The sequence below is a fragment of the Acomys russatus genome, chromosome 2 (genome assembly GCF_903995435.1).
Source record: "Acomys russatus chromosome 2, mAcoRus1.1, whole genome shotgun sequence".
In the NCBI taxonomy this organism is placed as follows: Eukaryota; Metazoa; Chordata; class Mammalia; order Rodentia; family Muridae; genus Acomys; species Acomys russatus.
Window position 1 is genome coordinate 100,045,015 of NC_067138.1, and position 26,758 is coordinate 100,071,772.

General features: G+C 38.7%; 2 protein-coding genes and 1 long non-coding RNA gene across 3 annotated transcripts in view; 1 reads left to right on the forward strand and 2 right to left on the reverse strand.

The window, feature by feature from the left end:
* Positions 1 to 26,758, forward strand: part of Ift74 (intraflagellar transport 74) — an 86,755-nt gene that overhangs the window by 15,483 nt on the left and 44,514 nt on the right. Inside the window, exons 7-9 of the mRNA XM_051164294.1 lie at positions 345 to 406; positions 24,775 to 24,913; positions 26,521 to 26,583. Coding sequence (XP_051020251.1) covers positions 345 to 406; positions 24,775 to 24,913; positions 26,521 to 26,583 — 264 coding nt within the window. The remainder of the gene's footprint in view (positions 1 to 344; positions 407 to 24,774; positions 24,914 to 26,520; positions 26,584 to 26,758) is intronic.
* Positions 7,237 to 13,311, reverse strand: Lrrc19 (leucine rich repeat containing 19). Its single transcript, XM_051164305.1, has 4 exons — positions 13,201 to 13,311; positions 9,469 to 9,982; positions 8,244 to 8,420; positions 7,237 to 7,622 (listed from the first exon to the last, which is right to left on the reverse strand). Exons 1-4 carry the CDS (start codon positions 13,279 to 13,281, stop codon positions 7,294 to 7,296), a joined length of 1,101 nt encoding a protein of 366 aa, XP_051020262.1. The 5' UTR covers positions 13,282 to 13,311; the 3' UTR covers positions 7,237 to 7,293.
* LOC127205129 (uncharacterized) lies at positions 22,140 to 22,913 on the reverse strand. Its single transcript, XR_007832589.1, has 5 exons — positions 22,874 to 22,913; positions 22,804 to 22,837; positions 22,664 to 22,697; positions 22,350 to 22,383; positions 22,140 to 22,173 (listed from the first exon to the last, which is right to left on the reverse strand). It is a non-coding gene; the product is annotated as an uncharacterized LOC127205129 (long non-coding RNA).

A 26,758-nucleotide genomic window follows, 5' to 3' on the forward strand; every position in this document is an offset into this window, starting at 1 on the left:
TAATCAAGTATTTATTGTACATTACAGTATGTTACTGAAATGCTGTTTTCATAAGTTTAAATTTAATTATTGGACAGACCACTAAAGAAAAACGAATTATTTTTGTGTGAGCTTATAACGTCAATACAAAGGACTAATATATTTATCTGGTAATATTGACTTACTTATCTGGTGTTGTCCTTTGTTAGATGAAAGGTGTAATTTTTTTCTATCTTTTGCATGTGGCATTATTACAGTCATCTCATTTAGTACCAGAGTACCAGAGTAACCTCTACAGAGAGAGTTTGGTGTGGTGTTTACCTTTTTTTTTTTAATGACTAATGTCTGTGTTACTGTTTACACAGCTTAAAGCTCAAAATGATCGAGAAACACAAAGTATGGATGTCATATTTACTGACAGACAAGCGTAAGTTCACATGAGTAAATGACTTTGGTAGGGGGTTAACTTGGGAATCCTTTATTTCCTTATAGTTTTAACTTTTTCTCTTATTTTGTTTTTTTGTTAGTTAACTAATTGTTGGATCCTTATGAGGCAATCTCTTACGTTGTAATATAGGCCCCCTCAAGCTCCCCAGGCTCTCTCTGCCCGGGCACCTTACATTTAAAGTATATATTTATAATAGAAAATGCATCATTTTTTCTTAATTTACCATAATGCCTTAATTTAAAATTATCTTAATGTCAAATCTTAATTTGCTCCCAGGAAGCTAAATTTTATATGGAGAAAAGGACTACCCTGTTTTATAAATATGATTTCTACTTCTAAAAACTTAAACTCTCAGATGAGTTATGTCTTTATATCTAACACTTAGAATTTTACCCTAGGCTTTTATTTATTTATTTGTTTGTTTGTTTGTTTGTTTGTTTATTTGAGACAGGGTTTCTCTGCGTATACCATAGGCTTTTAACTAGCTTGGATTATGATATTTTAGTTCTCCTTTAATGAAATAAGCTACTGATTGGTAGGCTTTGAACATTAACTGACATTGATGATAATTATATTAGTATTCTCTATGTTGTCTATAGATTCATATGTGTGTGTTTATACATAATTTGTTTATAATGACTAAATATGAACTTGCTTTGATTTCAATAAATGTAACAGTAATCTATAAAAATAATAACTATGAATTAAAATAATTTTTAAAATTAGTTTTGACCCATATTAAATACAAAATATGACAAAGTAAATGTAAAAGTTTAGCTATGGTATATGTTAAGATTTTATGTATTTATTACATATACAGTGGTCTGCCTGCATGTATGCCAGCACACCAGAAGAGGGAACCAGACCTCATTATAGATAGTTATGAGCCACTATGTGGTTGCTGGGAATTGAACTCAGGACCTCTGGAAAAACAGATGGTGCTCTTAACCGCTGAGCCATCTCTCCAGCCCTGAGCTATGGTACATAAACACATATCATTCTGCTCTAGAAGCTAATTATTGTTAATCTGTTTGAAAGCAAGGATAGTTACTAACCAAAATTACTGAAAATGAGTAACACCGAAGACACTCCAGTGTTACTTTTACATAAAATAACCTGATAAAGAACAGGATGTTAAATAAAATGATGAAATATAATGACGAAGTGTAGTTCCTTTGTTGATTAGAAGCAGAAGCGTGTCTGTTTCCCACACGTCACTAACCCTGTCACACAGAGCCTTCCTGAAGATGGAAGCACCGCAGTGCTGCAGCCCAGCCCAGCAGACAGGGTCGACTGAGGAGGTGTGCGTAGAGCCCAGAGCCGGCGGCTCCTGGCAACGGGAGGCCAGCACTGCTCATCACTGGCAAACGGCTGGGCGCCCTGCAGTCTTTCAGCTCTTTAGGGCCAGCCAGTGAGTGACACGGAAAAAAGAAAGGAATCACAGGAATCACACACGCACACACACACACACACACACACACACACAGTGGATGAAGCCAAACAAGCTCCAATGAAAAGTTCCAACAAGCTTTAACAACTTCACACAGACATATACAGACATATACATTCATGCACTGGAAGGAGCAAAGCTGCAACCATTTTATATACGTACACATATGCACACATGCATAGTGGGTGGACGGAGCACATTCGCACAAGCAAGTTCCAACAAGATTATGTTTTATCCCACAGCTGGTACATCCTATCAAAATGTTTCAAGCAGTATAAAAATCACACTGTGTTTACATTCATTTTGATTTAAATCAATGATTACAATGACCATATGTAGAAAAATGTTCCTCGGTACCCTCACATAATAAAATGCTTTATGTGTTATGGGGGGGAAAGAAATGGGAAAAACAAATTATTCCCCAAAACCGACATAAATTTGTAACTAAGCACCATGTTATATATTGACAAAGTGTAAACAAGCAAGGTAATTTTTTCAGCCAGTCTTTCTCTACTGGCAGGCTGTAATTTGCAGATAACTGAAAGAATCAATTATTTTTAAAAGTTATCCTATAAAGAATCACAAATCTAACTTGTATATAAAAAACATCAACCATTTACTTTAAGTCCTCAAGGTGCACATCTGCTCATTAACAATTTTTATTAAATCATATCAGGAAGCTGAGGGGAAAATGGGTACAAGAACTAATCATCACCAGGCCAGGGTCAGTGAGAGAGTCACGGCGGCCAGTGCTAATTAGAGCTACTGTTTGTGCTGCTAAGCTCAGGAAGTCCCAAGTTCAACTACTGAGAGTGTACTTTTCTGAACTTCAAAATGTTCTCAAGATTTTCTACATCATCTTATCCTAACATTTTAGAACTATTTAAATCAAATCAGGAATTCTGTAAAATCAACAACTCATCCAAACAATATTAGTTTATGAAAGTTGATCTTCATATTGATCTGCAGGAATATTACCCAAATGAGTGGGCTGCCACCCAGGAAACAATCACACCAGACTGTAGGCAGTAAGGGTCTCTCTACACGCAGTCACACCATGCCAGACATACGAGGAATACAGCAGCGACAAACACGAGAAGGTGCAGCAGCCGCCAGAAACAACCTAGAGATGAGGCCCTTGGGGCCATGCTTCTCCACGGTTCATGGCAGCCATGCAGAACGGTGGGCCATGTCCAGGACGCTCCCCTGCCCACGGCAGCTCCTCCTGCACGGCGTCTGCCAAGGCAGCCCCTTCCTTGTATAAAGAGAACCAAGCTCTTACTTACTCTCCCTTGTCCTTCCTGCCTTAAAACCACGGAGCAAACACTGGCAGATACAGCTTCAGCACATGGTTGCAGCAGCATTCACACACTAGCTGTATGACTTTGGTTGAGTTATCCGTCTAGTATGGCATTGGTCAAGATCAACCGTCCTTTAAAAGCATATTAGTTACAATATTATATTCATTCATTTCTCCTCACTTAGTCATATATTTATTAAATACTCAATAATAAACTGTGGACTTTAAGAGATCAGGTATAATCTTTATTTATGATTTTATTTTATAGTATCTCAAAGATTAATTTTTAGATCTTCTAAGTAGGAAATGATATATTAACAGAATGATAGAATATTTAGAAAATGATACCATAATAATGTTTCTTTGTTGTTTTTGGGCGGCGGGGTTTCGAGACAGGGTCTCTCTGTGTAACCTTGGCTGTCCTGGACTTGCTTTGTAGACCAGGCTGGCCTCGAACTCACAGTGATCCACCTGCCTCTGCGTCCCAAGTGCTGGGATTAAAGGCGTGCACCACTACGCCCGTCTAACAATGTTTTAAAATTGAGATTTTAAGCAATTTATAATTCATAAGATTTATATCTTTTATGTTTACTATAAACATGAGCAAAGATGCATTGTTAACACAGATTGATTCCTTTGGTTCATGGGATATATTTTATTTTTTCCTCAATGGACATTTCAACTGAATGTACTATTTACATAGCTTTAAACTTTTTGGAAGTTATGTTTTATTTATTTATTGTGTGTATGCACGTGTGTGTGTTGGCATACATGTACTACAGTGTACATGTGGAGGTCAGAGAAGAACATGATTTTCTCCTACCATGTGGGCCTGGGGATTGAGCTTGGGCTGTCATGTTTTGGTGCATGTTCTCTTAACTACTGAGCTATTTTGTGAGCACTTTTTATATAACTCCAAAATATATTATTTTCGAGATTATGACAAGATCATATATTCTTAGTCTTTTTTGTAAGAAGTTATCATGTACCTTTTTGCGTGGAGGGGGGTAGTTTGAGCAGGATTTCTTTTATAACCCGGCTGTCCCGGACTCACTTTGTAGACCAGGCTGGCCTCAAACTCACAGCGATCCGCCTGCCTCTGCCTCCTGAGTGCTAGGATTAAAGGTCATGTACCTTTTTTTTTTTTTTTTAACTAAAATTACCATTTAATTTTTCTCTTTTTATTGTTAAATATTTTTTATTTCTTACATATACATTTATATTATAACACATATATACAATAGACTACCTACAGCAAGAACCATGAAATAATCAGGAATTATGTAAATGTTACATTCATAGTATTTTTAGCTATATTGAATTTGGCAGCCTTAAAGAAAACATCTTTTCTATCTTGGTGAGTCTAAAATTCTGCATGTAAATCAATATCTATCATATCTCACCTCATCTCTATCAACTTAAAATGTCTATCTAGACCTAAAAACATCTTAACCCTTAAACAACTAAGCTTAATTGTAAAACTAAACTATCTGGTCTTGAACCCCATCAGAGACTTGAAAAGGAATATAATTAATTACCAGAGTATACAGGGGGTGCAGGTACCTGTCGGGTCCCAGCCTGCGGGGAAAAATTGAATCAGGGTTCACCTGAAAGAGGGAGTGGGGATTGAAAGTAGGATACAGAGACGCGAGAAACAATGAATCAAGTCAGGACATTTCTGATCAAGATTCACTTTAATGCCGACTAGCAGGAACCTATATAGGGCAAGAATACAATAGCCTAAATCGCTCCCTGTAGAACTTCCTAGTTCCCTGAGTAGTTCCTTGTAAGAACTTCCTAGATCCTCTGGGTGGTTCCAAGTTGAGACTTCTCTACTTCTTTCAAAGGTAAATAGTCCAAGGATAGCCTAGAACACGAGACCTGGTGAGGTAAACGTCATGAACTCGAAGGTCACAGCATACAGCCTAAGCACAAGATTGCTGACATGGCAGAATTTGGCATGGGTTTCCACAGGTACCTTCCCAAACGTGAAGATGACAGAGACAGTTTGCTGCCTGAGCAGTCACCCAGCACTCTCTGTAGCATTGGAGCATCATCTTCAGCCTTCTGGCCCAGTGTATTTGACAGACATATTTGTGAGGCAGGAGCTATTTATGTACCTTCTTTTGAATATCTTTATTAAAGAGAAACTGGGACATCGGAGCATTGTATACTCAGGTATCAATTTCTGAGCTCTGTCAGCACATCTCCAGTTGTGCTCATCTTCAGCTCTGGCCAACTCGTCCCTTTCCAGGTATGCAGATGAAGAAAATCACAGAAAATGTGTTAAACTATTTCATCCATAAGTGTAGTTCAGTGTTTTACAGATAGCCTTGTCTCTAAAAGATTCAGATTAAAAACAGTTTTCCACATATAGAATAATAAAACATATTTTGCTGGGGGTTTTTTTGTTGTTGTTGTTGTTAACTCCATTCTTTACACTGTTAAGTTGTTAAAAATCATATTTGCGGCTAAGTCATTATAAGAGGACTGTCAAACATTTCAGGTTAGATAGACCCTTCCTGTGTTAGGGCTATTGTTCCCAGAATGTGTCCTTTGATCTGTTACTCTGCTGTGAGCTATTAGCTATACTTCCAAGAAAGGGCTTGGTTATCAAGTAAATTTTGACATTTCTTTATGTGTATATGTGAGACAGGAAGAGGGGGAGAGAAAGACAGGGTGTGTGTGGGAGGACTTAAGGTCCTGAACATGCTATACAGATCTCTTCAGAAACTCAGTTATCAGAGAACACTTGAGCATTGTAAACCTGTGTAAGGAGTAAAGGAGAAAAGAGCTTCACTCACCTTGCTTCACTCATCCCCTGCAGTGATGTGCTGAGGTCCCTTCTTCTTTTATATAAATGCTTGTCAGTGTCATTGTGGAGAACCAGTGTTCCAGAAAACAATTCGGGAAACACTGCTCTACGTATTGAAACTCAGACAGATGTGTATGGATTATCTGAACATTCCTCAGCTCTAGATCAGAATGATTTGAAAGATAATCTCTCAAAAGAGACACAGAAATATGTATTTTAATAGAAAATTCATAAGTAGTTATGATGCCCAGCTTAGAAGCTACTGTAATATTAAATATGGCCATTGTATGTGCACCCTTTCCTAACAATCACTGTCAAAATTAGTAGTGATTAATAGGGAGTATTCCTAGTCTCATACCTGTGCTTTATATTGCTACTAATTTTTGAGGAATTTTTTAAGTTCAGGAACATTAGAAAATATTCTCCCAATTCTGTGAATTCATTTTTGAACATAAAACCAATTCACTGTTCTCACTTTGATGATATAAACCTAAAATTTATATTTCTTCTTTCTTTCTCTCTTTCTTTCTTTCTTTTTTTTGGGCGGGGGGGTTTTGGTTTTTGAAGACAGAGTTTCTCTGTGTAGCCTTCGCTTTCCTAGACTCGCTTTGTAGACCAGGCTGGCCTCCAACTCACAGTGATTCGCCTGCCTCTGCCTCCCGAGTGCTGGGATTAAAGGCATCTGCCACCACCGCCCAGTTATATTTCTTTCCTTTTTTTTAAATTAATTTTTATTTTATTTTTTAAGATTTATTTATTATTATGTATACAGTGCTCTGCCTTCATGTACACCTGCATACCAGAAGAGGGCATTAAATCACATTATAGATGGTTGTGAACTACCATGTGGTTGCTGGGAATTAAACTCAGGACCTTTGGAAGAACAGGTGGCACTCTTAACCACTAAGCCATCTCTCCGGCCCAACCAGCTATATTTTTTTATGGATGAAAATTTTAGTATAATTTAATACATTGCAGCACATGTAGTTGCTAATACCAGAATGTGTTCGTTTGAGTTGGTCTTAGGCCGTGTTCGTTGCCAGCCTGTGGTTTACTGAGCACTGCTGACACTAATAAATGCTGAGGGTGTGCATAAATTATTGCACTTTTGACTAAGCAGAGTATGAGTTACTGCATTTGGACTTGCTTGTGCCATGCAGTAGGAGAGCACTCTGTGATGTTTGTATAATGAACTGAATAATACGAAGGTGTGCTGTTTACAGTTTCGTGTGCCAAAGAAAAATCGTTTTGTCTAAGCTATAAACAGACTGATATTTTTAATAATATTCAACACAGTATAATTATTTTTCTTCATGAACCTCATTGATATCTATATATCTGTCTTCAATAAAGCCATCATCATCTGCCACAAATGAATGCAGCTGTTCAAATATTACTGTGGTGTCTTCAGAGTTCGTATCTGTTATCTGTGAAAGAGAACTTGGGTTTCTTGTAAGACCATTTTCATAGGTTTCTGCTTCGTGCTCTTCCAGGCGGTGGTGATTGTAACTTAACAGAATGTTGTACCATATTGGGCACTTGATAGCAATGAAGATGAGTAGTGACGTTAGCATGACAGTGACGACAACACCAACGAAGAAAGCCCAGCTTCTGCCAGGAGGCTCATGTTCTTAAAAGAAAAGAGAGGTTTGTCAAGTTGACAAAAGCCAAGCAGTACTAAAAAAAAAAGAACACACGTTACCATTTTCTGTGAATAAAAATTACTAGTACACTAAAGAAAAATGTAGCCAAGGAACATCATTTTCCAAAATGGCTAAAGATTGATCAACTCTAACTAAAAATGTTTGTAGCTAACTTTTTGAGTGCTAACCTGATTTCACAAGTGGAAATTTCCTGGAAGGTCTCAATAGACAGTCACAGTAAAACCACAGATGCCCCAAAAGCACTGTATGAAATTGTCTTCAGACTCCATGCGTGTGGTATTTCTGATGCATACATGAGTTTTGTACTTAGAATTAAGTGTGTAGAATATGCAGTAGTCCATAGTAAAACAACCAGGTGAAGTGTGATGTCCTGTCTCATAAAATAGTTATCTAACTAATAGACAGTATCGTGTGCATGATAGCTAGTAGAGCCTGGTGGCATTCCCAATATTTTGTAAATCCTTGCTGAGATGAAGAATTGCTCTTTTACATTGTTCACAGAAACTCAAAATAGTGAAAGAGAAAAAGAACACTGTTTTTAGAACTGATACCTTCAGCAACAGTAATATTCAAATCCAGTACATTACCTGAGTTCCGTGTTAAGTTGTTTGAAGTTGAATTCCTGATGGACTGAAAATCAATATAAAGATCTTCAGTTCCAGTGGAGATGAGTTTAGACTGGCAGTCAGCTGTGAAAGGTGCTGACTTGATGCTGCAGTGCTTTAGGTCATCTGGGGAGCTGCACATGGTGATGTTCTCGTTTTCTGGTAAAGAAATAAAATGTATTATAGATAATAGAAGTAGTTCACAACACAATGCTGATTTAGGATTTTTGGTAAGTCTGTCTCATTAGAGACAATTAGAAGGGCTGGGAACATGGTTCCGTGGTAAAAAGCACTTGCTACTCTTGCAGAGAATCGTGTTGAGTTTTTGGCTTCCACATAGTGGCTCATGACCATCCCTTAACTCTAGTTCTGGGGGATCCAATGCCCTCTTCTGAACTCCACAGGCACTAGGTACACACATGGTGCACATGCATACATGCAAGCAAAACACTTACACACATTATATAAAATAAATGAACCAAAAAATTTCCTTGTAAGAAAGGAACTCTTGATGTATTTGCCTGTCAATATTAGTGTTGATGATTATTCCTTTTATGCAGGTTAAGTGCAGTATGTGTTTATTGTTTAGCTTTTATGTTGGAAAGTTTTATGATTAATATTATTATTGTTACCATCTGGTTCCCAAGCAGAACTTGATGTGCAGTTAACAAAATAATGTAACACCTTGGGTTCAATCCCCAGTGCTGTAAAATGACCAGCCAACCATAACTAAGGCACCTCTTGTGTATTTTGTGATAACAGTACCCTAAAGAATATATAAAAAGTATTTGAACATTTAAAACTAGGATCTCACTGTAATCCTGGCTGATCTGGAACTCACAGAGTTCTTTCTGCCTCTGCCTCCCAAGTTCTGGAATTAAAGGTATGCACTGCCATACCCAACATGTAAAATTAGTATTATGTAATGACTCCACATGTTTAATATTATCGTCTTGCATATATCAATCTTTAAATTACCATCCTCCTACCAGGTGGAGTGAAAACATGTCTATTCTGAAGTTTCTTGCAGGTGGTTTTGGGTGTGTGTGTTTGTTTTGGTTTGATTTTGGTTTGTGTTCAAAGCCTGTGTGTGCCACTGAGCAACACACCAGCCCAGCCGTTTGCTTTGTGTCTGTTCTACTATGACATAAGCCATCAGAGCTCAGACACAGTCTCGTCTTGCTTTACTTGGAGATGGGTAGCTTACCTAATGTCACATTGGACGTGTTCAGCCAGTTCTGCAACTCAAGTAGACGACAGGTACAGTTCCATGGGTTTCCGTCCAGAGTTAGTAACTCCAGATGCAGTAGCTGTGGTGCGTCAATGTGGTGCATCAAATTGCCTTGCAGATTCAGAATTTTCAAGTTGTTTAGAGGCGCAAATATATCAGGGTTTAGTTGTAATATCTTGTTTTGGCAAAGATGCAGCTGTTTTAGTCCGTTTAATCCAACAAATGAGCCCTGTTGAATTACACTAATGGAATTTCCACAGATATTTAAAATTTCTAGGTTGAAGAGCTTACTGAAGCTACTGTTACATAGCACAGTGATGTTATTCTTCATCAGGTAGAGCTCAGTGAGCAGAGGATGCATCTGTAGTTCCCTGATGTCTGAAGCATTCAGAGTGATTTCGTTATAACTAAGATCAAGGATGGTCACGTTGTTACTGATACCCTCTGGAATCAAAGCATGATTCCTTCTGCTGAAATTACATTTGACTTCCTGGAAAACAAAGAAAAATAGAAATTCTTTAATCAGGAAAAATCTAACATAAGAGATCAAAATTACATATCCGAGATGAGATATTGGATAAAAATCATTCTGGAAAAAGGTTATTCTTTAATGTGAAAAAGGAAGAGCAAACATCTTTCTTTTTTTCTTTCTTTTCTTTCTTTTTCTGAGACAGGGTTTCTCTCTGTAATAGCCCTGGCTGTGCTGAAGGTCCTCCTGCCCCTGCCTCCCGAGTGCTGGGGTTACAAGCATGAGCCACCGCCCTGGCTGCAAACATGTTCCTTTTTTAAAGGTCAGGGTTATTCACTTTTATTTCATGTGTGTGAGTATCTTGTCTGCAGTCCTGTCCATGCACCATATGTGTACAGTGCCTGTGGAGGCTGAAGAGGGTGTTTGATCCCGGAAACTGCAGTTACAGATCTTGTGAGCCACCATGTGGTTGCTGGGAATTGAACTCAGCACCTCTGTAAGAGCAGACAGTGCTCTTACCTCTGAGCCATCTCTCCAGCCCCGCAAACATGGTTCTTTATGCAGATGAAATTCTAAAGATTAGGAAATGCTGATACAAGCACTCAAGGAGAGAGCTTTCTTCCACAGATATCTTCCAGCTGTTACTATACAAGCGTTACAGAAGGAATATTGCTATATTTCTCTTATAGAAATACAAGGTAAATAATAGTCCTGTTGACTGATCAAAAATGTTGTCAAATGCTTTATGATCCTAGCACTTGGGTAGGCTGAGGCAGGAGGCTAACAAGTTCAAGGACAACAGTGGCTACACAGTGAAATGTTTTCTTAAAACAACAAAACCTAAGCGAAACAAAACAAACTAAAACCTTACTTGATGTTTCAACATACAAGACAGATATATATGTGAGAGTTGTTTAAAAATAAGTATTTTGAAGTTTCTGGACATACCATTGCATTCCTAAGAATATTTAAAAATTCAAACCAATACCCAGCAATCTCTGTTGGTTTAACAGCTCAAAACTTTGGTATTTTCAAAGTAAATAATTGGTTTTGGTTTTGGTTGGCTGGGTTTTTGGGGGGACAAGGGGGCAGCAGCTTTTCAAGACAGGGTATCTGCACAGCCCTGGTTGTCCTGGGGCTCCCTCTGTAGACCAAGATCCACCTGTGTCTACCTCCTGACTTCCGGGATTAAAGGTGCTTGTCAGCACCACCTGGCTGCTTTCTATCAAATGCAGAACCATGCTGGCTGTGGTTTCAAATTAGGGAGAGGCAGATGGATTTCTAAAAGTTCAAGAATAGCCTGGTTTACATAGTTGTCTCAAAACAACGACATCAAATCAAATTATGATTGTTAATGAGCTGTAATACAAGAAGTGATTTCCATATGCGTATACATTTGAAGAAATAGTTTTTGACTGGCTTTGCAGTTGAAATAACCTTACAGCCACGTGGTGGTCAGTTAGGTCAGTGCATTTTTAAAAGTTTCTTACATTTTATGGTTGTTTTTTGTTTGTTTGGTTGGTTTGGTTTGGTTTTTCAAGACAGGGTCTCTCTGTGTCACCCTGGTTGTCCTGGACTCACTTTGTGTACCAGGCTGGCCTCGAACTCACAGTGATTTGCTAGCCTCTGCTGGGATTAAAGGTGTGCACCATCACGCCTGGCTTCATTTTATGGTTTTTATTGAGTGACATGATGGGTGTTTGTTTGTGTTGATGGTCATTGTGTTGATGTTGATGTTTATTTGCAGTAGGGTCTCAGGTTGAGAGCTGCATGCACTGCATGTCACCTGAGCTGGCCAACTCTGGACCACCCTGCCTCACTCAGCCACATGCTCATTACAAAGATATGTTAACACAACTGGCTTGCTTGCTTAAAAAATTCCTTTCGGCAGAATGAGGACAGAATCCTGGGCATTAGACAAAGGTTTCTCTTTGTCTCTCTCTGAGGTTTATCCTTGCCTAAATTCTATTTATTTGCATTAGTATTGTTCTGTATATGCACAGTGTGTGCTTACATCTGCGTGGAGAAGGAGGCGGTCAATGCTGTGTATAACTCAGGCCCTCGTGCTTGCGCCTGCTCTCTTGCCCCCATCCTGTGTTTTGAACTGATTTTTTTTTTTTTTTTTTTTTTTTGCCTTGAAACCAATCTCTGATTTTATAGTAAAAAGTTTCAGAGTTCTATTCTATTCAGCTTTTACTTTAAAAAAATTTATATGTGTGTGTGAGTTCCTGCATGTAAGTATGTGTATCATGGATGTGCTTGGTATCTGAGGATACCAGAAGAGGGCTTCAGGTCTTTGGATCTGGAGTTTCAGGTACTTATGAGCCAACATGTGGGTTCTGCGAACTATACCTGGGTTCTCTGCAGGAACAGAAAGGGCTTGTAACTGCTATTTAGTCCCATTTGGTCAGCTTTTAAAAAGAATTCACTTCATAAAACAAAGAATGCATTTGTCAAATTAGGCTTTTGGTCAGAGGCTACAGAATTTTTGAATACATAGATAAGTAAGTAATTTTTATTTTATTTTAAATTTTATTTGTGGGTGCATGTGTGTGTGTGTGTCTGTGTGTGCGCGCGTGTGTGTGTGTGTGTGTGTGTTTCCATGGTACATGTGGAGGCAGTCAATTCTTTTCATAGTGGATCCTAGAGATGGAATTCAGGTTAATAGCTTTGTGGCAAGCACCATTAGCTGCACAGACATCTCACTGGCTCACATGAGTTAATTGTTAGTGTGCTTTTAAAAAGATTTATTATTTATTATGTATACAGTGTTTTTAAAAAAGATTTATTATTTCTTTATTATTTATTATGTATACTGTGTTCTGGCCTGAAAGCCAGAAGAGGGCACCAGACCTCATTATAGATGGTTGTGAGCCACCATGTGGTTGCTGGGAATTGAACTCATGACCTTTGGAAAAGCAAGCAGTGCTCTTAACCTCTGAACCATCTCTCTAGCTGCTTGTTTCTGTTTTCCTGAGACAGGGTCTCTCTGTGTTCTCTTGGCTGTCCTGAACTTGCTTTGTAGATCAGGCTGGCCTCATACTCACAGTGATCTGCCTGTCTCTGCCTTCAAGTGCTGAGATTAAAGGCGTGCCCCACCATGCCCGGCCAAGAGTTAATTTTTAACAGTTTGTCAATCATGCATATTTTTCTTTTGCCAGTCTTTTGCTTTTCTGAATTTTGCTAGATTTGTATATAGTCTATGTTTGAGAATTTGTTTACTCTTTGTGAAAACTTACTGCTTGAGAAGCCTGGCTTTTGTCAGATAGTAGTAGCATGGAGAAGGGCCAGAGCAAGGTTATGAAGGGTGTGACTCTCATGTCGGAGGCCTAAGGGAAAAGAGAACATTTCATCTTAGGGGATACCAGAACTTTAGTGGTTGAGGGCATACTGATTTCCTTCTTCCCTCTAACATACACATACAATATGAAGCAATTACATTGTCTTTCATTGTACTGTATACTAACATTAAACTAAACAGCCCTGTGGACACTGAGACTCCGTGTTTTTCTAGGCTGTTTTACTAGCTTCAGATCTAATGAGGGAAAAGACAAACAAACAATTTAAATTGTTAAAAATTTTCAGCATATTGTGCTAGACATTCCATAGGAATGTATTCTTACTATTATGTGCATACTTAAGTATATATTTGAATTGATGCTTCTTGATATTTCAAATATAGGTGTCATTAATATTACTGATTGAGTTGTAATAGTGGAAGATGAAAGTCACTAGTTTTCTTTCAAGTGTTCTCTATGATAATCTCCAATATTGAGAATTTACTTTCTAATATATATGCAATAGTTTTTACTAGATGAATATTGAAGGCTTATAATACCATGATCACATTAAATTATTGTTTTCTGAACCATGTAGCATGATTACCTTTTCCATTTTAGACTTTCTTCTGATAAACTGAGCTTGGTTTTTCACCCATGTGTTCAGTTTTCCATGTTTTTCTTTGTCGTGGATTTATTCCCACGTGCTCCCATAGCAGATTTCTCAGTAGTTGGTGCATAGCAACTGTGGCCTCAGTGTCAGCTGCATGAGAAGCCTCCCTGAGCCTGTTCTGTACTTAGAGATGCTGAGCAGCTCAGGGATATTTCACAGCTGCTCACTTCTGCCTTTCATGTATGAGGTCTGTAGTCATTGCTACAGATTCTGGCTTGCTAGAGTTCCCTGTCTTGTTTTATTGTTTTGGGTTTTTGGGGGGCTACATAACTTCTAAGAAGGACCATGGAGAGGATCTTTGTTGTTTTTAACTTTGAGGGATTTTGGCTAGAAACTGAATTCTAGGTAGGAAATAATTTTTCCTCAAAATGCCAATAGCCGTTTTCCTACTGTTTTTAAGTTGTGGTAACTGTGTTTTTCTTTCTCTGACATTCTGTTTAACTTGTCTCTCCTAACCCTCAAAACACCTAAAGTCAGTACTTTCAGTTTCATGGCCCTGTACCTTTTAAAGTTTGCTTTCATCAGCCCAACTGGGTACCTTCTTGTCCTGTTCAACCTGGAAGATATATCACTCGGTGCTGAGAAAATTAATTTCTGACTTATTCCATTGATTGATAATACCGTCTATAGAACTGCCTAAATTGAGTATTGGACCATCTGGAATAACTTTCTTTTTTCAAATCTTTATTTTCTGTTTATCTTTTGGGGGTTACTCTGCTTTTTGGAGACAATCTCAACTTTATGTGTAAAGTTCATTTTTGCTGCATCCTTTAGATTCTAAAGCACAGGCCCTGCCGCATGGGTGCGTTTCCTCTTCATACTGCTCCCTCTCCCTCTCTGCTTCCCTTCCTTTTTCCCCTCCCTTTGTGCTACTCTGTTATCTTCTATTTTTTATGAATATATTTTATGTTCATGAATTTAACTTTCCAGCTTAGGGGAGCTTTTTTAAAAATCTGAATTTGTTAATATTTTGCTTGGAGGTCAAATGGTAAAGTGGGGAACAGAGCAACTAGCAGGGAACTGTGTTTGTGTACATATTACTGACTTTAGACGTTCCTGACGAATGAACTTGCTGGACTTTGGGGAGAATTCTCAAATGTCATTAGCTTTCAGGCTCATTGGATTCCACAAAATAACTTTTCTAAATTGATTCTCATACAAAGAAGGCTTTGTAGCCATCATTCTAAGAACCGAGTAGTAAAAAGGTTATTTAATATTAATATTTGGTGTGTCAGCTATAACTTAATCTTAGCAATGTTCCTCCATTCTCTTGGCTCTAGTATCCAAATTGTCTTTTATTCCTCCATAGAAAAATCTCTTACCTTACATAAAGGTTGTTGCAGAATATTTGATCCCAGTGTGATCCCTAAGATTGTAAACTGCAAAAACCTGTCTCTTGTTTGGCGTGGTTGAGTCCTAACACATACCTTTAATCAATATATAACTAGAAACTAGTGGTTCAGATATACTGCAGATAGATAGATGGTCTTCAAAAACCTCAGAAATACGTAGAATGTGGCATTTAAAGATATTTTTTTAATTTGAGAATTTTTTGACAATGAGACATGTCAACTCCTGGCAGCACCCTCTTTTGACTTTGAAGACGATGATGAGCATCAAAAAATGCTCTTTTAGGAGATGGCTTCATATGTGACAAGCTAGCCACTGGGCAAGAATCACCCTTGCTTCCACTGCAGACAAAGTAATGAATAAACTGGATGCAGAAAAGTCAACTGCTGAGCTTTGCAAGGACAGGGGAGGCAAGTCCTTCTTTATACCTGCTTCAATAAAAATCTGTTGAGTGGAGAGTGGGGACTGACTTTCACACGAACTCTGTTGCCCCATATTTGACCACGTCCCCTGGATGGGGAGGCCTGGTGGCACTCAGAGGAAGGATAGCAGGCTACCAAGAAGAGACTTGATATCCTGTGAGCATATACAGGGGGAGGAGGTCCATCTCAGTCACAGTCATAGGGGAGGGGAGTAAGGGGAAAATGGGAGGGAGGGAGGAATGGGAGGATACAAGGGATGGGATAACAATTGAGACGTAATATGAATAAATTAATAAAATATATTTTAAAAATCTGTCAGATATTCTGAGCCAGAAGGCAGAAGATGATGCTCCAACATTATAGAGATATCTTGGGTGACTGTCCAGGCAGCCATCAATATCTGTCTTTTTTATAGTTTTGGAAGCTGCTTGCCTTTGTTTATTCAGATAATATTTATCCTTCTCAGGTCTCTGATGGGGTTGAAGACTAAATAGTTATAGTCTTACAATTAAGCTTAATTGTTTGGGATTTAAGAAGATGTTTTAAGTCTAAAGATAGTTTTTAATTTGTAATGCAAGTTTTGATACAAAGTGATTTAGGTACAGAACTTTGGACTCACCGAGATAGGATAGATTGTAGAATACTTTCTCCAAGATTGCCAAATACTAATAGACTAGGAATTATGAATCCTTTTTTTTTTTTTAAAGCAGATAGTACCTAGTTTATTGATGTTTCAGAAAAAGGTATTTTATTTAGGCAAAAAGGGGAAAATGTTACAGGATATTTGATCTCATTGTGATCCCTGAGATTGTGAACTGTAAAAACCTGTATCTGTTTTGGTGTGGCTGAGCCCTAACACACACCTTTAACCCAAGAGCTTTCTGTACTCAGGAGTTTTGAAAGTTAGCCCTACATCAAGAGGCAGAGCAAGAAACAAGCTGAGAGGATTAAAGAATAGAAGGGACTGTGAGTTGAAGGCATTTAATGCATCGTGTAGAAGAAGTACAAGGTGCTTTTAGCTCCATCTTTTCAGCTCCTCAGCTCCTTGGCCTTTGGCTTTGGGGTGTTTGGCCTTTTCCTCCTGGGCTGTCAGCTGAGCTCGCGAGCCCTATGGCCTTTTCCATAGGGACTTGAGCTGAGTAGGAAGGTCAGCTGGGTGCTTCCTCTGCCTCTCTGAGCTAGCAGGTTTTCACCCCAGCATCTGGCTCCTCAGTGTCATCTGTGAGGGTAGGGTTTGGAGGACTTCATACCTCTGCCTCCAGAATACCTGATAATGGTAATTTCTGGACCAATTTAAGTTCCTGTAATAGAAATCAATTGGATTTTCTGCTTTTTCATTAACATGTGAAAAAATTGCTTTTGCAGTTACCGTTTAAGTATTAACTTTCAGACTTCTAACTTTTATTACTGTTAATTCCTAGTCTATTTTCTCTGTTCTTGTGAGTTTATACTTCCCTTTACCTTTAACATTTATTTTGTCAGGTTTTGAATATAGGTGACAGTAATAGGTATATTCTCTATGTTGCTCAAAGTAGAAATTACCCTTTATTGAAAAGTAATATTCTTAGTAGTTATATTTTTACAGACAAATATGTTTGAAAGGATATAATTATTTCCTGTCATCTTTAGGAGTCTTCTAAAATTTAGTCTTTTATGCCTTAAAGCATTTGTTATAAGTCTTAAGATTTTTAAAGAGATTATTGCATCCAAGCAAGAAGTAGAAAAACTAAGTAGAGCAAAAAGATTCTTTTCAAGTTACTGATGTTTGTTTGCTTATATGTGATAAGAATTTCTTATTTTTCAGTGCTGGACTATTGTCCATTTGTTCACTGATTTCAATGATCTGTTTAGCTGTCAATGTTGTGTTTAGTTTTATTCTCCTTCTTATTGTATTTTTATAGTCAAGTTTGCTAGAAAAAGCGACTTCACTTCCTGGATTTTATACAATATACATTTTATATCATATAAATTGTAATACCTTTTTAAAACCAGAAATGAGATCAAGTTACAATTTACTCCACACCGTTGACTTTAAAAGGGAGATGCCTCTGTCACTCATGAAAGCTAGCTTACCTGCTAATAGTCTCCAGGAGTGGCTGTGTAGCCGCTCTGATAGCTTGCACTGCTCACTGGCACGGTAAACTTGGTACTAATGTCCCCAGTGGTGTGCAGGCATGAGTGAGGAGGGGCGGGCAACAGCCCTGGGAGAAGAATGGCTAGAGAAACAGACAGGGCACATTTTGTTAACTGATAGAAGTGAAGAGTTGGTGAGGAACAGAAGCAACTGGTGTGGTGGCACATGCATTCGGGAGGCAGAGGCAGAGGCAGGAGGATCTCTGTGTGTGAGGTCACCCTCCTCATACGCATTCCAGGACAACCAAGACCCTGTCTCAAAACACATATGAGGAATAAAGTAGAGTCAAGATAGGGCTGTGAACCAGTGGGGAGAAGGAGCTGGAGGATTATATTATGCTTATCATGTAGTAATTGTTTTCTGTAGTGTGCTAAAAGAAAGTTGTGATGTTGGAAAAGTTTTCTTGATGAATTCTAGAATTAAAAGCAACATATAGTCTGGGGACTTACAACATGTCTGTAGAATTACCATGTTTAAAATTGCAATCCACACCATGTCTGTAACATTACCATGGTTAACAATGTAACCCACACCGTATCTGCAGCATTACCATGGTTAACAATGTAACCCACACCATCTGCAGGCCTTTTCACATATGCTTGTATTTTTTGCTAGGGTAAACATCAGCAGAGAGTGAATATTAACCATTATGATGTTACATAAATCCCCAGACGAAAACATTTTCTTCAGAAAGATGGTTTTAAAAGAAGACAATTTTTTGTTTTGTTTTGTTTTGTTTTTGTTTTTAAAGACACTTAAGTAAGGGCATTTCTTTTGAGGTTTTCTCAATTTGAAAGCCATTTTGAAATGATTTTTGGTTTTAAAAAGATTTAATAAAATCAGGAAAAATGCATGTTTTCATTAGCTGCTTTATTGTTTTTAGAGCCCTTTTCACAGAAAAACTAAATCTGTACAAAAAAGAATGATGCAAATATAGGAATCATGTTCTCTTAAGTGAAGTTTCAGTACAATCTTAGGAATTTTGGTTATTTTTATATGACTTAGTAAGTGCAGTGAGATAAAAAGATGCTGTATTTATTTTGGTTTTTGTTAAAGTCCAGAACTAATTTTGCTCTTCAGTACTTTAGATATTTATGCCGTAATATAATACATGTGAAGTGAGATGTTAATGCTTGGCAGTTATTGTTCTTTATTTCCTTAACTACGTTTGATTTTTAAGTTTTAAAGCTTAAATAATAAACTTATATTAGAAATTGTTCTTGAAAAGCTTAGTAATAATATTAGGTACCACCCAGCTTCAGCAGTTCCAACTGGTGAGTCTTTTAATCTTATCCTTATAAAATTTTTTGAAGGTTAATGTTACTTCAGACTTCTCCAGTTAACATTTTTTTAAGTTCTTAAAAATTTGATTAACTAAATGAAAACTTTTGTATTCCATTATAACTTCATTTGTAAAGACCTGATGACCTTTTCCTATGTTTATAATATTTCTACAGCAGCGTGAAAATATGATTATGTTTTCTGCTCTGTAGTCACTAAAAGAAAGGATTGTTCTACAAACTAAACAAGCTTAATTAAAAAAAAAAAAACCACCAAGACCAACTAGACCTTAAGCATGTAAGATCTTACCTTCTCTTTGTCCTTTTTGTATCAGACAGGGGTGCTCAGATTTATTCTGGGTCTACACCTTTAGAGCAGCCTATGTCAGATGACTGCAGCTCACTTTGATTTAACCTTTGTACCCAGGAAACAAGTGATTAAGAAGAAGCTGGGCTTCCGTAGCAAAACATTGACTAGAACCTAACTTCTTAAAGACGCCCTTGACTTTCTAAGCATAACAAACAACATAAGTTGCTTAGTTTTTGTGTTCTGCTTCAGAATTTTATGAAATATTAATAATTTTATTTCATAGCTGAAAGTATACTATGGAGAGCATTTTTGAAAGATGTTTCTAAAGTAATATGGGTTAATTATAAAGCTATTTTGTATTTTGTTAAATTAAAAATATGCCACCAAGTTTTATATTCCACTGCGTCTCAACATTTCTGTTTGCTCCTTTTTATGATATCTTGCTTTTATTAGTCACTCTACTGCCAAGTTACAACAGGGGCAAAGTACTCAAGCTATCTAAAGACCTGAGAGCCATTATATGCCCTAAGAAAACAAGATACCTTCCTTGTGATGTAATCTTAACCTCCTGTAAAATAGAATACTGTACAATATTAGCTCCCATCTCTCTGCAGTGGACATAGCAAGAAACATGTGTTTGTTGCATGCTTATTTTCCCAAAAGAGTGTTTTGGTGCCTTAGTAAATTTGATAAAACACAAATTTAAATAAATGGCATTTTCTACTTCAGACTTATGCGAGCTCGTGCACTCAACTAAATTTTGGCAGTTGAAAGCACATTGTTAATAGATAGTTATTGATGTCAGAGGGAAAATACAACTGTCTGTTCAACAGTGAGGCAAAAATACATAGAAATTCCTGGTTGTGCATTTCATTTTCTTCATAGTTTATTTGTTTATTCTGAGATGTTTTTAGGAAATGTCCTAAGTTAGTTTCCTTGTGCTAGTTGTGGGATGTGAGTCTATGGAAGGTATGGAGATTATGGGATGTGAGTCTATAGAAGGCATGGAGTATATGGGATGTGGGTCTATAGAAGGTATAGAGTATGCTGGATGTGAGTCTATAGAAGGTATGGAGTATATGGGGTGTGCATCTATAGAAGGTATGGAGTATATGGGATGTGAGTCTATGGAAGGCATGGAGTATATGGGATGTGGGTCTATAGAAGGTATGGAGTATTTGGGATGTGAGTCTATAGAAGGTATGGAGTATATGGGATGTGGGTCTATCGAAGGCATGGAGTATATGGGATGTGGGTCTATAGAAGGCATGGAGTATATGGGATGTGAGTCTATAGAAGGTATGGAGCATGTGGGATGTGAGTCTATAGAAGGTATGGAGTATATGGGATGTGAGTCTATAGAAGGTATGGAGTATATGGGATGTGAGTCTATGGAAGGTATGGAGTATATGGGATGTGGGTCTATAGAAGGTATGGAGTATATGGGATGTGGGTCTATAGAAGGTATGGAGTATATGGGATGTGAGTCTATAGAAGGTATGGAGCATGTGGGATGTGAGTCTATAGAAGGTATAGAGTATGCTGGATGTGAATATATAGAAGGTATGGAGTATATGGGATGTGGGTCTATAGAAGGTATGGAGTATATGGGATGTGAGTCTATAGAAGGTATAGAGTATATGGGATGTGAGTCTATAGAAGGCATGGAGTATATGGGATGTGGGTCTATAGAAGGTATAGAGTATATGGGATGTGAGTCTATAGAAGGTATGGAGTATATGGGATGTGGGTCTATAGAGGTATGGAGTTAATTGGGATGTGAGTCTATAGAAGGTATAGAGTATATGGGATGTGAGTCTATAGAAGGTATGGAGTATATGGGATGTGGGTCTATAGAAGGTATGGAGTATATGGGATGTGAGTCTATAGAAGGTATGGAGTATATGGGATGTGGGTCTATAGAAGGTATGGAGTATATGGGATGTGAGTCTATAGAAGGTATGGAGTATATGGGATGTGAGTCTATAGAAGGTATGGAGTATATGGGATGTGAGTCTATAGAAGGTATGGAGTATATGGGATGTGAGTCTATAGAAGGTATGGAGTATATGGGATGTGAGTCTATGGAAGGTATGGAGTATATGGGATGTGAGTCTATAGAAGGTATGGAGTATATGGGATGTGGGGTCTATAGAAGGTATGGAGTATATGGGCATTGGGATGTGGGTCTATAGAAGGTATAGAGTATGCTGGATGTGAGTCTATAGAAGGTATGGAGTATATGGGATGTGGGTCTATAGAAGGTATAGAGTATGCTGGATGTGAGTCTATAGAAGGTATGGAGTATGTGGCCCCAATGGACTTAGCTGCTAAATGGTTGAAGACAGTGGAAGTTGCTTTCTATGAGCAGAGGCAGTAAATGATCATAGGTTAATCAGATTTTTGAAAACCCATGACAAATTCATGATACAAATTCTTGATATAAAAAAAGTTTATGTTAAATCAAGCTCACTCTTTCCTTTTATGACAGGCTCCTCACTATGTAGTTCTGCGTAGCACAGAACTCCCTGTGTGGACCAGGCTGATCCTGAACTCACAAAGATCTACCTGCCTCTGCTGCTCAAATACTGGGATTAAAAGGCATTGGCCACCACACCTAGAAAATAAATTCTCTCCGACTTCTTTAATATTATGACCCCTGGTAGATCAATTATACTGCAGGGCAGGCCCCCGCTCCCAAGAAAGCTGGATAACTCAAGCTGCACTGCACTGGGGACAGCAGGGATAGCACAAGCTGCACTGCACTGGGGACAACAGGGATAACACAAGCTACACTGCACTGGGCACAGCAGGGATAGCACAAGCTACACTGCACTGGGCACAGCAGGGATAGCACAAGCTGCACTGCACTGAGGACAGCAGGGATAGCACAAGCTGCACTGCACTGGGGACAACAGGGATAACACAAGCTACACTGCACTGGGGACAGCAGGGATAGCACAAGCTGCACTGCACTGGGGACAACAGGGATAACACAAGCTACACTGCACTGGGGACAACAGGGATAGCACAAGCTGCACTGCACTGCGGACAGCAGGATAGCACAAGCTGCACTGCACTGGGGACAGCAGGGATGGCACAAGCTACACTGCACTGGGGACAACAGGGATAGTACAAGCTGCACTGCACTGGGGACAGCAGGGATAGCACAAGCTTCACTGCACTGGGGACAGCAGGGATAACACAAGCTGCACTGCACTGGGGACAGCAGGGATAACACAAGCTGCACTGCACTGGGGACAGCAGGGATAGCACAAGCTGCACTGCACTGGGGACAACAGGGATAACACAAGCTACACTGCACTGGGCACAGCAGGGATAGCACAAGCTACACTGCACTGGGCACAGCAGGGATAGCACAAGCTGCACTGCACTGGGGACAGCAGGGATAGCACAAGCTGCACTGCACTGGGGACAACAGGGATAACACAAGCTGCACTGCACTGGGGACAGCAGGGATAGCACAAGCTGCACTGCACTGGGGACAACAGGGATAACACAAGCTACACTGCACTGGGGACAACAGGGATAGCACAAGCTGCACTGCACTGCGGACAGCAGGGATAGCACAAGCTGCACTGCACTGGGGACAGCAGGGATGGCACAAGCTACACTGCACTGGGGACAACAGGGATAGTACAAGCTACACTGCACTGGGGACAGCAGGGATAGCACAAGCTTCACTGCACTGGGGACAGCAGGGATAACACAGAGTTGGGAAGAGGGAGCTATGTGAGGGTAGAGGAGGCAGATGTGGGAGGAATGGGCTGTAGGAATAAAAATACATTATATGAATTCTAAAATAATTAATAAAAATACCATTTTTAAAAAGAAAGTTTATCCTATTAGTAATTGACTCTGTAGAAAATGAAACACAGGGCACACTAGTGATATTTCTTGTAAATATATTGTGATTGCATGATTAGGATAATCATTAATACTATTATACAATAGTTGAGTTTTTCAGGAAGTTAATGTGTTAGGGTGCTAAAATATTTTTGCTAAATGCCCACTGTATTTAAATTAATAAGTAAAAGCAAATTTAAGTAAAACATATTGTTGATATTAAGGTATTATTTCTTTTTAGGTTTGTATTAGGACATGATGGTGATGGTGATGTTACGATAATCCTGGTGGTGGTGGATGCTCATATCACATAGTGCATATATGGATTTGCTTCTGTCTTGTTTGGTGTCCATGGATTGAAAGACTATCAGCAGCAAGCACTTGGACCCACTGAGCCATCTCACCCAACCTATGATTTTCTTTTTAGAAAATCAAATTGTGAAAAAAAAAAATCAAATTGTACAGGTTGCGTGATGACTTAGTGGTTAAGAGCACTTGTTCTCAGAGCACTGGAGTTTGATTCCCAGCATTCACTTGGTGGCTTACAACTAACTCCCTGTAACTCCAGTTCCAGTGAACTGACACCACTTCTGACCTCTGTGCCACCAGCCCCACACATGGAGCACATACATACATGGGTGCAAAACACTCACTCACAAGAGATAAAATAAATCCTAAAAACATATTCACATTGCAGTGTAGCTCACTGTACTGGCCAGTTCAGTTAGAGCTGCCTTGCTTTATGTGATTTACATAGCACCTTGCTTGCTTGCTTTTTCTTTTTCCTTTTTCTTCAAGGCAGGGTTTTTCTGTGTACCTGTGACTGTCCTGGAACTCACTCTGTAGACCAGGCTGGCTTTCAACTCATAAATATCCACCTGCCTCTGCTTCTAGATTGCTGGAATTAAAGGTGTATGCTACAACATCCCAGACATAATAACTTTCTATATAGAGTTATCTTGATCAAAGAATGCTGTTACTACTGATGTTTGAAAATCAATATTTTAAAACCAAAACTTACTTTTGGAGTATGGTCACTAGAAGATTAAATGAGCCTTCGTATGTAAAAGGTCTGAGAGATTGTATGTGATAATCTTTCTATTTTTTCACACATTGAAATAGAGAATAAAGAAATAGGATTTGGGGGCATAGAAGAGAAAAGTATATTAAGTCTGTGTGATGGGATCAAGTTGTATATAGTTTTGAAATATAAATAAAAGAACTTTCATACACTATGCTTGATTATTTTTGTAGTTGTTTTTTTGTTTGTTTGTTTGTTTTTGTTTCTTGAAACAGGGTTTCTCTGTGTAGCTTTAGCTGACCAGGACTCACTCTGTAGACCAGGCTGGCCTCTGCCTCCACAAGTGCTAGGATAATAGGCATGTGACACTGCGCCTGGCCATGGTTGATTTTTTTTAAGTACCTCTAAATAAAACTATTTGATTATTCCCCCCCCCCCTCAATATACCAACAGGAACATTGCATGCTTTTGCTTTCAGGAAGGAAAAACAAATCAGAAGTGTAGAAGAAGAAGTTGAACAAGAAAAGCAAGCAGCGGATGGCATTATCAAAAATATGTCTCCTGAAAAACAAGTCAAATACATAGAAATGAAAACCACAAACGAGAAACTGTTGCAGGTGATATTGCCCTGGGCTATGTCAGTGAGACACTGATACAGAATTCATTTTCTTTTTGGGGGGGGGGGGGTTGAGACAGGGTTTCTCTGCATAGCCTTGGCTGTCCTGGACTTTGTAGACTAGGTTACACCTGAACTCACAAAGATCTGCCTGCCCCTGCCTCCCAAGAGCTGAGATTACAGGCGTGTGCCACCATGACTAGCCCCAGAATTCATTTTCTTATGCTGCATGGTGTTTGAGCTTTTTAAAAAATACATAATAGTGTAGTTCTCTGCATCTTCCACTTTGCTTGTCAAAAATTTATATGAAAACACTTGGATGTACTTACTTAACTCGAGACAGGGTCTCACTATATAGCCATGGCTACCTTGAAACTAGTTCTGTAGACCAGGCTGACACTGAACTCACAGAGGTCCTCCTGCCTCTGTTTCCCAAGTGCTGGCGTTAAAGACATGCATCACCACACATGGTCTAAAAACTTGGATTTTATGGACTTTTAATAGAAATATTAAAGGGGCTTATAGGCCAGAGCCACATGGATATTAATATTCTTTCATTTTCTTCCCTGTTTGATAAGCAGTAAACTTTTTTTTAACCCATTATGTCCCTGATTTGAAATGTTCCCTAGTTGTATTGCTGCAAAGAACAGGTTAGGTGTCTGATGATAATCCTCCTCGTGTTAAACAGAACCGTGGGCCTTTAAGCCCAGATGACCCTTAAGTAAAGGATTACTAAAAAATTTGGCCAATAACTTCCAGTAATGAATATTTATTTCCCAGATAGTCCTTCATTTAATTTTGTTTGGTTTTGGTTTTTTGAGACAGGGTTTCTCTATGTAGCCCTGGCTGTCCTGGAACTCACTCTGTAGACCAGGCTGGCCTTGAACTTAAAGCAATCCACCTGCCTCTGCCTCCTGAGTGCTGGGATTAAAGGCGTGCACCACCACTGCCCATCAAATTTAATAAATTTTATCTTGGGCAAAAAATTAGATAAATAATTCATTGAAGGAATGATATTGTAGAAATGGCAAACTATTATGGAAGTGTATTAAGTTTTGTATGGGTTTGTGAATGACTGGTCAGTGGTTCTTTCTCTGTCATGTACTCATCCTCCTCCTCCTCCTCCTCCCCTTTCCCTGTGTGAATGACTGGTCAGTGGTTCTTTCTCTGTCATGTGCTCCTCCTCATCCTCATCCTCCCCTTTCCCTGTGTGGCCAACTGTCTTCCCCTCTCTCCCTCCATCTTCTCTCTTTATCCCCCTCCCATGTAGGGAAGTCTCAGCCCTAAAAGCAATTAGGCAAAAGATTAGAATTCTAAATATTAATTTTGAACAATGGCATCATTAGTTTGAAAGTTTCTGATAATTACTATGATCAGAATACTGACACAATAATTGTGGCAAACTTAGCAAGTTTTTGGAGGTATGTGGGAAGGATTTTAGAACTAATAAAAGAAACTGTTCCAAATAGGATAAAATCCCGGTAAGTTCTAGTCAATATGCAAGATAGAAATTGAATGTATTTTCAAATTTTACTTTTTCACATTCATAGGTGAAATGTAAAATAATGAAGAAAAAGTTTTACTTAAATTTGTCATTTTTCCCCTTAGGAATTAGATACACTTCAGCAACAACTGGATTCATTGAACATAAAGAAGGAGAGCCTAGAAACTGTGAGTATGATGTCCCGGGAGTGTTCTCCTGTGTGTATGATGTCACAGGAGTGTTCTCCTGTGTGTATGATGTCACAGGAGTGCTCTCCTGTGTGTATGATGTCACAGGAGTGTTCTCCTGTGTGTATGATGTCACAGGAGTGTTCTCCTGTGTGTATGATGTCACAGGAGTGTT